General features: G+C 40.7%; 1 protein-coding gene across 2 annotated transcripts in view; it reads left to right on the top strand.

The window, feature by feature from the left end:
- The window catches only part of LOC122549145 (sperm-associated antigen 1-like), a 138,743-nt gene that overhangs the window by 71,784 nt on the left and 53,468 nt on the right, over nt 1-13,491 (top strand). For both annotated transcript variants that reach the window (XM_043688483.2, XM_043688486.2), the window contains exon 12: nt 1,920-2,019. In XM_043688483.2, coding sequence (XP_043544418.2) covers nt 1,920-2,019 — 100 coding nt within the window. The remainder of the gene's footprint in view (nt 1-1,919; nt 2,020-13,491) is intronic.

Raw genomic sequence — 13,491 nt, 5'->3', positions numbered from 1 at the left:
TCAACTGAAAAGTCTATAATGTAACTGTTAGAAGAATGGAAGAAACATCAGAAGAGGAATCACTTTTTGATGCAGAGGTAATGCCTGTGACACTTGCAATGGTGTTGAAAAAGGAATGGTTGGAGAAGAGAATAAGAGAACTTCAAATATATATGGTCATTTATTTTTCCTCCATCTCATATGGTTTCTTAAATCAGAGTGATTATGAGTTGCCTTTCTCCAAATGATTCATTGGCTAAATACACTCCATAGAGACTGATTACTTTTAAAAATAATTCTGAACTTATGGTTAATAGCTGAAATAATGTCATGTAAAGATTTCACAAATCTTTAACAAATGGCTGAAAGCAATTTTTTTGTATACTAAATCTCTTTTCATCTGAAAAATAAATGACAGTTCATAGCACAGCTCTTTATAACGCAGTACCTTTTCTGGGACTTCAGGAGACTCACAATTTAAATATTGCAAATATAGAGATACTGCTTTGATTCCAAATGTAAATATCTTTCACATTGTCTTAGTAAAACAGTCGAAGACTTTTTCTGATCATTAATCTTCAGATCAGATCAAGTCAGATCGAAGCTAAGAAATTCCTATGTTCAGTCTGTTGTCAGTGCTATGCTATAGATCAGTGAGTGTACTATACATTGCATTGATATCCTTCGACAAGGGAGAGAAAATTAGCCAGGATCTTTTCTCCTACTACTTAAGACTGTCCTCTGCTGCAAATTCACAGATTAGAGGTTGTCTGACAGCAATTCCTGCTTAGAGTTTTTTTTTAATTCACTGATGGGACATGGGCATTGCTAGCTGACCAGAATTTATTGCCCATCCCTAGTTGCCCTTGAGAATGTAGTAGTGAGTTGTTGTCTTGAACTGCTGCAGTCGTATTCTGTAGGCAGACCCAAAGTGCATTAGTTGGGGAATTCCATGATTTTGACCCAACGATAATGAAGGAACGCTGATATATTTCCAATTCAGAATCGTGACTAGCTTGGAAGGGAACTTGTAGTGGTAATGTTCCCATACATCTGTTGCCCTAGTCCTTACAGATGAAAGGGGTCATGCATTTGGAAGATGCTGTCTGAGAATCTTTGATGAATTTCTGCAGTGCACCTTATTGATCAGATACACTGTTGTTACTGAGCTTCCGTGTTGGAGGGAGTGAATGTGATGACAACTGAGCGTGCTATTTTGTCCTTGATGCTGTGAAGCTTCATGAATGTTCTTGGAATGCATACATCTGGGCAAGTGGGGAGTATTCTATCACATTCCTGACTTATACCTTAAGGATGGTGGACAAGCTCTGGGGGAGTCAGAAGGCGAGTTACTCACCACAGTATTCCTAGCTGTTAACCTGTTGTTGAGTTTCTGGTCATTGGTAACCCCTAAGATGTTGATAGTGGAGGATTCATTGATAGTAACACCATTCATTGTCTTTAATTGGAAATTGTCATTTCCAAGCATTACTGTTACTTGCTGCCTCTTAGTCTAAGCCTGAATATTGGACTGCTTTAGTAAGATGGCTCTCACTTTGAAGTAGATTACTGACCTGCAAATGAAATCATATCCCAACATACCTTCAAAATATAAGTAAGAGAGTAAATAAATTGTTGTGGTTCTGTTCGCCGAGCTGGAAGTTTTTGTTGCAAACGTTTCGTCCCCTGGCTAGGCGACATCATCAGTACTTGGGAGCCTCCTGCAAAGCGCTTCTTTGATGTTTCCTCCGGTGTTTATAGTGGTCTGTCCCTGCCACTTCCGGTTGTCAGTTTCAGCTGTCCGCTGTAATGGTTGGTATATTGGGTCCAGGTCGATGTGTTTGTTGATGGAGTTTGTGGATGAATGCCATGCCTCTAGGAGTTTGTGGATGAATGCCATGCCTCTAAATAAATGCTCTTGTGTTGTTTCTTTTTATTAGGGGTGGAAAGTCCACAAGAACTGAGCATCTTGCACTCAAATCGAGCAGCATGCTATCTGAAGGATGGAAATTGCACTGAGTGTATCAAGGATTGTACTAGGTGAGTGTAATGTTTATTATCATATTTTTCTTGATGGAATTATGTTTTCAAGTTAATATAGAATTTGCCAGATATTAAAATAATACAGCACAAATGCCAGTGTACTCCAGCAAAATGCTAGTTTAAAGGATATATACTGATTCATAGGGGCAAACTTAATTTTAAAATTAATGGATAGGAAAGCTTGCAGACTGGAATTTATGCGTGAAAACCTCTATTATCAAGATTCCTATATTGCTTGCCACACAGAAAGCCTTGCACAAATTGTAAATTGAAAAATCACTTGTCCTCAGAGCCAGAGGCATCAACAGTGTGACTCACCGGGAGTAGCTCACCATTCAACTCATCAAACAAAAATGTAGAACGACCTGATCTAGTGTGTCCCAGAACTTTGTGGTAAGTTAGGGAAGAAATTGCAGGACCACTTGCAGAAATATTTATATCATCTATAAATGTGGATGAGGTGTTGGAGGACTGAAGAGTCCGGCTAATGTTGTCCCTTTGTTTAAGAAAGGAGGTAAGGAGAAACTTGGGAACTATAGACCTGTGAGTCTGACTTTGGTGGTGGGTAAGTTGTTGGGAATGATTCTGAAAGAGAGGATTTATATGCATTTGGAGGGGCAAGGAATGATTAGGGAGAGTCAACATAGGAAATTGTGTCTCACAAACGTGATTGAGTTTTTTGAGGAAGTAACTAAGATGATTGATGAGGACAGAGCACTCGAACTTACTCACTTGGACTTTAGTAGAGCCTTTGACAAGGTTCTACACGGTAGATTAATTAGTAAAGTTAGATCATATAGGATTAAGAGTGAGCTTGCCAATTTGATATAAAATTGGCTTAACAGCTGGAACCAGTGTGATGGTGGAGGATTGTTTTACAGACTGGAGGCCTATGACCAGAGGGGTTCCACAGGAATCAGTGCTAGGCCTATTTTTATTTGTCACTTATAAATGATTTCGATGACAATATCGAGGACATCGTTAGTAAGTTTGTGAATGGCAACAAGACTGGTGGTATAGTGGACAGTGTAGAAGGTTATCTGCCACTTCTTGGCCCATTGAACCCTCTGATCAAGATCCCTTTGTGCTGTGAGACAACCTTCTTTGTGCTGTGAGGCTGTCCACTATATCACCATTTCTGGTGTGTCTGCAAACGTAATAACTATATCTCCTTTGTTCACATCCAAATCATTTATATAAATGACAAAAAGGAGTGGATTCAGCACCGATCCTTGTGGCACACGGCTGGTCACAGGTCTCCAGTCTGAATGTATATCTTAGCATCCATTTACCACAATACAATAATAAACTTAATCTTTTATTTACACTAAAGTTTAAAATTCTATCACTAATTCATTAGATGCAATGTATTTTTTCCATGATGGCTTAGAATGTCGACTTAAACACAGATGTGTCTTTCCTACTCATCCAGATCATGATTAGATGGTGCTTGCCTTTAGCTATCAGGGGCTGTCTTGGAATTGCTTGTTATTCTTGCACTGGCTTGGATTGGCTTTTCTAATTTATTGAGCAGCACTCAATAACAGTATTCATGTTCACAACAATGTTATTGCTGTTTGTGCTGTTCAGTCAGATATCTTACCCCCTGCTACATGCTGTTTTAGCAGCTGACCAAAAAGCTCAAATTTGGGTGCTTCTGCTATAATTCTCCAAAACTTACTAGCTTGGTTGATACTATCAGAGTCGTAAGTAGAAAAATTTGCACTTTTAACCAACAAAGCAAGAAGAAACTGCAGGATCAAGTTGCCTGAGGTCAAACCAGACCTTTTGCAACCTTTGTGTCATAGTTGGCCTCACATCCACTGCATCACCCTGATCAGCCTTACCTTACAAAACACTGCCTGAGCTTACTTTGCTTCCACTCATCTGCTGCTGAAACCCTCATTGTTCTTTTATTACCTCTGGATTTGAATATCATAATATTCTACATCCAGCCTTCAGTCTTGCATGTTATATAAGCTTGAGTTCATTCAAAATTCTACTTCCTGTTTCTAACTCACATCAAGTCCCTTTTGCCCAACTCTCCTGTACCTGCTAATGTATGTCTGAGCTAATACAGCAAAATCTTTACTTTAATATTTGCATCCTTGTTTTTAAATCCTTCCATCGCCTCACTGCACCCTACTTCTGTAACTTTTCAGTCTTTCTTCCTTCAAACCTCTGAGATCTCAGTGCACACTAGTGTTTGCCTGATTTTAATCACTCCACCATTGGTAGCCATCCCCTAAGCTGCCATTTCCCTAAGTTCTGGAATTCTCTCTCAAGATCTATCTCCTAATTTAAGACACTGTTTATAACCTATCACTTTGACCAAGTTTTAGTCATCTTACCCAATATTCCATCATGTGGTTTAGTGTCAAATTCATTTTGATACTGCTGCTATTATGTTGTTTGGGAATTTTAACTCTGTCAAAGACTCAATGTAAAAGTAAGTTATTGAAACAAATCAAGTTTCATCTAGTTAACAACACATCAATACGTTTAATGCCATGTGGGAAAATTTCAAAAACTCATCAGCAAAAGAAAAACTGAGCACTTAGCAAAGATTAGAATCATAAGGGAGATGTAGTGTAATTTTTTTGAAAAGCAGATCATATTTAATTCTTTAGTAGATGTCTTGATTCTTCTGTAATTGATCTACATTCTTCTGTAATTTTCTGCTCTCTTCAAAACCAATTTAAAACATCTTGGTGAGTTATAAGTTCCACAACATTAACCCTGGGAAATCAGGACTGCTGGGAGTTTGGATGCATGATGTCAGGATAAAATGGAAATTGACAGACAGTAACAAGTGATACTTCTCAGGTATTTGGAGTTTTATCTGAACAAACAGATATTCACCGATAACCAAATTACCTGCTTATTTTGGTTCTCTAGGAATATGAAGAAAGGGGCAGAAAACTATTGAAGAAAATAGATAAATTAAGCAAAATGCTGACAGCTATTTTTATTTTAGATGTAAGAATCACGATGGGAATCCAAATAGGGCATCATTGTGGGTAATGAATATTAGATTCTAGGTGAGCATAATTAATAGCTAGCACATCACCTCCAGGCTTTTGCTGTCTATGTATTCACCTTTTTGCCACCCCAGCTTTCATCCTTCATAAACCTTAACTTATCTAATATTCAGCTGTATGTTCTTTTTTCCACCAAATCCTGTTTGTCCAGTCCCTCTTATCAATGATTTAAGCAATCTCATCCTATTAAATTGAGTCATGTACCACTTGTTCAATAGTTACACTTTCATATTTAGGTCCCAAAATATGAAGTCCACATGCAATTATGGGTGGAAGTGGATTCTGTTATAGGAAGGATGTTATTAACCTGGAAAGGATGCAAAAAAAATTTACAAGGATGTTACTGAGACAGGAGGGTTTAAGTTATAAGGAGAGACTGAATAAGCTGAGATCTTTTTCCTGGAGCACAGGATGCTGAGGGATGACCTTATGGGGAGCATAGATAAGATGAATAGCCAGGTCTTCTCCCCAGAGTAGTCCGTAACTCAAGGGCATAGGTTTAAGATTTAAGAGAGGAAAGATTTTAAAAAGACCTGAGGGATAGCTTTTTCACACAGAGTGTGGTGTGTACCTGTATATGGAATGGTTGCCAGAAGAAGTGGTCGAGGTGAGTACAATTACAGCGTTAAAAAGATATTTGGACACGTATATAGATAGGAAGGGTCTAAAGGGATATGGGCCAAATGCAGGCAAATAGGACTAGTTCAGTTTAGGAAACCTTGTCAGCATGGATGAGTTGAGCCAAAGGTCCTGTTTCCGTACAGTATGATTCTATAACAAGAGACATCCTTTACTCCAAAACGAAAGTTAGATTCTTTGCATATGCAAATAAAAAATAGAACTCCTACTTGATAGCTCTTTAATTCTGAGAAAAGGTCACTGCACCCAAAACATTAACTCTGATTTATTTCTACAGTTGCTGCGAGACCTGCTGAGCTTTCCCAGCAATTTCTGTTTTTGTCTCTGTCGCAAACATTGGTTTGCCCTGAGGCAGTCAGTGATAATCACCTGCAAAACAAGAAAGGAAGTAAGTCAGCTGGACATGAAGTTAGGAGAGACAGGAATTCTCCCACTAACTCTACATTAAAGTCAATCCCTGATCTGGCATCCACCCTCATTACTCAAGGCTGGCCTTTGCCCTGCCTAGTTTATATAACAATGAAGCTTGAGGTTTACTCAGAGCCTCAGCAATCCAGCAACGCACTGATAATTTCTGAATGGCAAAAATGTCAGATTCATAGGCCATAAATACTTCTTTAAAAAAAAACTACCTTTACCTATAAATCTCTTTGTGAGGGTACCCCATCTCTCAATTGCCTCTGACTCTAAATATCCTCACAAGTTTCCAGCACTCTGACTCCAGTTTTCTATGCATCTTCTTCTGTTCTTTTTATCCTACTTTAAATTGCAGAATGTTCAGCCAGTTGAGTCTTATTCTTTGAAATTCCTCACATAAACCTCCTCGCTCTATTTTAAACACCATATGTGAAGTTTTTGCAATTAGTCCCTATGTGCTTTGCTGCAGTTTGTTCCGAGGCGTAGCCTTAGAAAATCTCTCCCTAAAATATTCCTAACTAATTAAGGAGAGTGGGTGCGATGATGCATCCATTCTGTCAAAGGCAGAATTTCTAAATAACCAGTGTTTGAATGACTGATCTACACATGGAGCTTTGAGGCTGTAGCAATCACACAAAATGTAGAAAGGACCTGGAAAGGCTGTTTCCCACGTTTCTCGCTCTTAACTGGAGGTACTGCTATAGAGTCTCGGGCGCTGCATGAACATGAGGCCTTCATGGGCTGAAAGGAGGGGACAGTTGTTCTAGCCAAGCAAGCTTTGATGAGGGAGAAAGCAGAGTGTGGTCACTTCAGTCTGGAGACAGTGCACTAGGAGGATTTGGGATCTCAGGAGGCCATGATAGACATGTTGCATAATACTTTAATGTGCCAAGTCCTAAAGTTTAACTTTCACAGCATTCTGCTGCTCAGTTGTCCTCAGGTAAGTTCTAATCATTCTCTTTCTACAAGCCCCTTTGAGCAGCCAAAATATTCCATTACATGATCACAGCCGCTGCCTCTCAGTTATTCTCCATAAATGCTGTCCTTCTTTCTTATCTCTACAGCTTACTGTGAATACTCTGCATTTCTTTGCCTTCTCTCCTTAAAGAGAAGAGAGCACACAACTTGAGAGGCAGAAACAAAGCTATACAAGCTCTTCTTGCTGTGCTGTTGCTTCGATGATTCTGATACTTGCTGGCATACTGAGAACAGGTGCTCTGACTGGGAGATCCAGATTAGAGTGTTAAATAAGTTCTTAACTGGTTTGGAAATAAACGTAATTACTGACCAAAAAAATCCAGTGGGGTTCCTTACTTTCAATTCCTAGCTCACAGAAACTGTGAATGCAGCAGAACGATGTCAGGATTTTGACTTGATGCTAACTTTGGGTATGTAACTCCTTCATGCACACAGATGTGCATCTCCCTCCCAAATCAGAATGTCTTTGATCAAGCTTCTGGATAGGTCTCACTAATATTTTCCTCTGTCTCTTGTCATCCTTTTTCTTATGCTGATTTTTGAATTGCTTTGTGATGTGTCTTTGCATTAGCAGTACTATATAAAGATTGATTATTATTATAGTTGCATCATGGCACTGTTTTTGACTTTTCAGTTTTTGTCAGTAACTGCTGATGCTCCAATGTGTTGCTGAAAACACACTTGGATTATTTTAGACTTGTGATTACTAATGTTAGTCTCAGATCCACTCATAATTCAAACTCACTGCTGACGTTTTTGTATTGAGAAATTAAGCTGCATTGCTTGCTGCCTTGTAGAATTCATGTGTGTCTCGTGTATTGTGCATGATGATTCACTGTTTGCAAACAGGAGCCATCTGAAACAATGCTATTTTGAAAAATTGGCATGGGTTTGGACTTGATGTATCATCTAGCAAAGTGCTTTCAGGAGTCAAAGATGAAATTAAGTTGGAAACTAATATGAAAACTTATAATTTATATTGCCTTTAGTTTCAAAATGTTTACTTATAGAGAAACTTATCACAGATCACATAATCTGCAAATTCCCAGAAAATGTCCTATCATATTTTTAATTCAGCTTTATTTCAAAATGCATCTTAAAAAAATTTTTTTTAAAAAGAAAAGAATATTTTATATTTATATTGAAGTGCAGAAGTCATTGGTTACTTATTGACAAAATGCTATGGTTGCACACTGCAATGGAGGAAAAATCTGACTAACACAGCAATTTCTTGAGTTGCTGCAGCTGCGGAATTGGACACCACAAGACAGTTTTGCAGTGATCAGTACATTGTGGAGTATGATACAGTTAACCCATTTTTATGAAGTGAACTTAAAATTAAAAGCAGTGAACCTGTTATTTGGCTTAGAATCATACATTTTTGTGGACTTAATATATTTCTCCAGCTAACCAGCTCATACCAGGAGGTGGAGTTGATACAAAGGTATTTTGACAAATCTGCATAATTAGATTTTGAAGGAGATGGCTGAGGAGGATTGTGGAGGCATTGGTGGTGATCTTTCAGAATTACTCGAGTCAGGAAGGGTCCCAGAGACTGAAAAATGGCTAATGTGATACCCTTGTTTAGGAAGATTGGGAGGCAGAAGATAGGAAACTATAGGCTGGTTAGTCTGAACTTGGTCGTTGGTACAATTTTATAGTCCAATATTAAGGATGAGATTGCAGAGTATTTGGAAGTGCATGGTAAAATAAGCCTGAGACAGCATGGCTTCCCCGGGTGAGGGGGTTCATTTTTGACAAATCTGTTAGAATTCATTGTTGGGACCACAACTATTGACGTTATCTACTAACAATCTGGATAAACGAACTGAGGGCATTCTTGCTAAACTTGCAGATGTCGCAAAGATAGGTGGACAAACAGATGATGTTGAGGATGCAGGGAGACTGCAGAAGGAATTGGACAGGCTAAGAGAGTGGGCAAAGAAATAGAATTTGGAATACAATGTGAGAAAGTGTGAAGTTATGCACTTTGATGCGAATAATAGAGACATACTATTTTCTAAATGGGGAAATGCTTTGGAAATCTGAAGCACAAAGACAGTTGGGAATCCCTTCAGGGTTTTCAAAAGGTTAACATAGTTCAAAAGGGGGGGATTCAAGATGTTGGCAACCTAGTAGGTCTGCCCTGCTGAGCTCCACACCAGAACTCAGACAAAGTGGTGTATTCACCCTCCCTTTATTACCCAATATGGTAGAAATAGTCATTTTTTGACCCCCAGAATTGTTCAGTGTTAGTTTAAAATAATTATTAAAAATGACTAATGGGAAGGGACCCACGAGGATCACAGCGAGCAGGGCACCCCCCCCCCGCAACAATGGCCATGGCATCAACCTCCGCCATCGCCCAGGGGACTTGCCTGTGGAGCAGAACCTGATCTTGGAGTTTTTGAAACTCCAAGAGAAGATCGATTCAGCGATGGAGGAGACCTGAGCCAGGCTGGAACCGATCTTGGTCACGCTGCAGAAGCATAACCAGGAGATCCAGTTGTTGTGGTTCTGTTCGCCGAGCTGGGAATTTGTGTTGCAGACGTTTCATCCCTGATAGATGACATCCTCAGTGCTTGGGAGCCTCCTGTGAAGCGCTTCTGTGATCTTTCCTCCGGCATTTGTAGTGGTTTGAATCTGTCGCTTCCGGTTGTCAGTTCCAGCTGTCCGTTGCAGTGGCCGGTATATTGGGTCCAGATCGATGTGCTTATTGATTGAATCTGTGGATGAGTGCCATGCCTCTCAGAATTCCCTGGCTGTTCTCTGTTTGGCTTGTCCTATAATAGTAGTGTTGTCCCAGTCGAATTCATGTTGCTTGTCATCTGCGCGTGTGGCTACTAAGGATAGCTGGTCGTGTTGTTTCGTGGCTAGTTGGTGTTCATGGATGCGGATCGTTAGCTGTCTTCCTGTTTGTCCTATGTAGTGTTTTGTGCAGTCCTTGCATGGGATTTTGTACACTACATTGGTTTTGCTCATGCTGGGTATCGGGTCCTTCGTTCTGGTGAGTTGTCGTCTGAGAGTGGCTGTTGGTTTGTGTGCTGTTATGAGTCCTAGTGGTCGCAGTAGTCTGGCTGTCAGTTCTGAAATGTTCTTGATGTATGGTAACGTGGCTAGTCCTTTGGGTTGTGGCATGTCCTCATTCAGTTGTCTTTCCCTTAGGCATCTGTTGATGAAATTGCGGGGGTATTCGTTTTTGGGGAATACATTGTATAGGTGTTCTTCTTCCTCTTTTTGCAGTGTGTTGTGGCCCTTTTGAACAGTGTCTTGATGCAACTTCTTTTGTGTGTGTTGGGGTGGTTGCTTTCGTAGTTCAGGACTTGGTCTGTGTGAGTGGCTTTCCTGTATACCTTTGTGGTGAATTCTCCGTTCGGTGTTCTCTGTACCATCCAGGAGATCCAGTGTCTTGGGCAAAATGTTGTGGTGGTGGAGCAGTGGACCATAGCCTCCAAAACTGCAGCAGAATCTTCAGCATGTCAGGTCCAGGCCCTGGAATGGCAGGTACGGGCTCTGGAGGAGCAGGTCCACGACCTCAAAAATCGAGACTGTCGGAATAATATCCATCTGGTGGGGCTTCCGGAATGGGACGAGGAAGGCCAGCTCATCAGCTTCTTGAAGCAATGGCTCTCACAGTTTTTGAAGCTATAAGTGAAGGCAGGCCGGGTGTGGGTTGAGTGGGCCCACCAGGGTGCAATGCACAGGCTCAGAACGGACCAGCACCTCTGCCTGGTCCTAGTGCGATTCCAGCATTACAGAGATAAGCAAATGATGCTGGAAGCCTCTAGAGCACTGGAGAAGGATCCACAGGCTCTGACATAAAGAGGATCACAAATTATGCTTTTTCAAGAGTTTTCTACAGTCGTGATTCATAAGAGAAGGGCTTTTGATGAGGTAAAAAAATGGCTGAAGGACTTGAATATCCAGTATTCCATAAGATATCTGGCAATATTACTTTTCAGCCACGGAGGGCCTGTGTTTAATTTTGACTCACCGGAAAAGGCAAAGGACCTCCTGGATGCTTTAAAATAGACTGGTTGGCTCGAATAATATGGACAATAATGTTTACTTTGTTTTTCTCTGTAATTTACCTGGTTTACCCCGGTTGTCCAGTTTTTTTAATATATGTGGGGGTCATAATTTTTTTTTTCTTTTTCTCTCTCCTCCATTCTCTTTCCCCTCTTGATGTTCTTTTTTCTTATCATTTCCTCTTGTTTTTCTGTCTTGGTATGGGATGGCAGGGGGTTGCAGTTGGGGGAGGCAATGGGTGTTATATATTTCTGATCTACCAGGAGTGCCTAGGGTTGCAGTATGGATGGGAGGGGTTGAGTGCCCACTTTTAACTTGCTTGTTATAAGATGTGTGTAACATTTTCTTATTTTCTGTTGTCTGGGGCTGGGGAATGGTTTTAGCTAGAAGGAGCCATGAAGGGGTTAGTGGGTAGTATGAGCACCCCTGTGGGTAAGGGGGAAAGTCTCCTTTCATTTGTGTTATATGTTGGTCTGTTGTAGAAGTAGCTGCTGGATGTTTTGTTTGGTAGTTGTATTTTCAAATTTATAAGACACTGTTTTCACCCAATGCGCTATGGGAAGGGTTCTTCCTCCAGGGGGACGGCTATGGCTAGCCATTCATTTAAATGGTGCACCTGGAATGTTAAGGTGAGTCATTCATTAATTATGAGAAAAAAGATACTTCCAAGCCTTAGAAAAGAGAGGGTTGATGTAGCCTTGCTGCAAAAACACATTTAACCGATAAAGAGCCCTTGAAGTTACAGCAGGGAGGATTCGGACGGATATTTTTCTCATCCTTTAATTCGAAAAGTAGAGGAATTGCTATGCTCATCCTGAAGAATCTCCCATTTCAACTGTTAGACCAAATTAAGGATGGACATGGGCGGTTTATGATCCTTAAAGCTTTAATACATGGAGAGGAATATGGGATTGTGAATGTATTTTGCCCCCCCCCGCCCCCGGGCACATCCCCTTAAATTTTTAACAGATGTGCTTTTCGGGTTGATGGCCCTTGGGGTGCGTCAAACAATTAAAGGGGGAGATTTTAATTAACTTATTGATCCCAAAGTGGACAGGATGCCTAGGGGCCTTGCACGTATATCCCCGCAATCCAGACAGTTGGTGGACCTAAACAGAGAGCTGGGATTGGTGGATGTGTGGAGATGTCTTCATCCCGAAGGTTGGGATTTCACCTTTTTCTCTAATCCACATAAATGCGAGACCAGAATTGACGTGGTTTTTTTTTTTGTCCCATCGACCTTTCTGAATTCGGTGCTGTCTTGCAGAATCAGGAACATAGTCATTTCCGATCATGCAGCATTGTACATGGAGGTCAAGGTTGGTGGTAACGGGACAGGCTCGCAGCACTGGTGAATGGATCCTTTCCTCTTGAAGGATAACAAATTTATAGAATATTTTTTGGGGAAATTTAAAATCTTTTGGAACACTAATTTGGCTATGGCCAGTAATCCTCCGTGCTCTGGGAGACTGCCAAGGCTTATGCAATTGATTTGATTGTTTCTTACTTGGCAATTCAGAAGCAGTAGAGGGGAGAACAGCATCGTTTGCTCAAGGTTTGCCTGAAGGCAGCTGAATCAGCATACCTTGACAGACCGCCTGTAACCAAATTGCAGTGGATTACAGCCCTTAGGGCTACTTTGAATGCTGCGCTCACCCAGACAGCAAAGAAATCTCTTTTGCAAAACAGAGGTTATTTGAGTGGGTGGTAAACCGGGTAGATATCTAGCGTACCTGGGTTGAAAGAAGAATGCCATCCCCCCGCCAATCTATCACATCTATCAGAGAGTGTGCTAGTACTCTTAGTTGCGATGCCAAAAAGATTAATGCAGCATTTAGGAAGATCTACTCTGAGTTGTACCAATTGGAGGGCTATGAGGACAGATTTGCAAAGACGGAGTCCTTTTTTAAGACCCTGGACCTTCCATGTGTAACTTCAGATCAGGCATCTTTTCTGATTGCCCCCCTGATATTCCAAGAAATACAGGAGGCAGTGAGGCAGCTCCAGAATGGTAAAGTGCCCAGTCCAGATGGATTTCAAAGTGAGTTTTATAAGGAATTTATAGACACGCTGGCCGGGCCACTGTTGAATATTTACAATTACTCATACAGACAGGACTGCCTCCCATCCTCTCTTAGAGAAGCAAATATTTCTGTTATTCTCAAGAAAGGGAAAGCCCCAGAGGATTGCACTTTGTACAGGCCCATATCGTTACTGAACGTGGATTTTAAAATTCTGTCAAAAATGCTGGTGTTATGGTTGGAGATGGTTTTGCCCTTGATTGTAAAGGAGGACCAGACGGTTTTTATTAAGGGTCATAGGTTGACTAATAATATTAGAAGAGTATTAAACATGGTCCAGGTAT

Source organism: Chiloscyllium plagiosum, unplaced genomic scaffold, assembly GCF_037043375.1.
Source record: "Chiloscyllium plagiosum isolate Xiang-an unplaced genomic scaffold, Cpla_swu_hap1 HiC_scaffold_4, whole genome shotgun sequence".
NCBI lineage: Eukaryota > Metazoa > Chordata > Chondrichthyes > Orectolobiformes > Hemiscylliidae > Chiloscyllium > Chiloscyllium plagiosum.
This window is presented reverse-complemented; position numbering and strand designations above follow the sequence as displayed.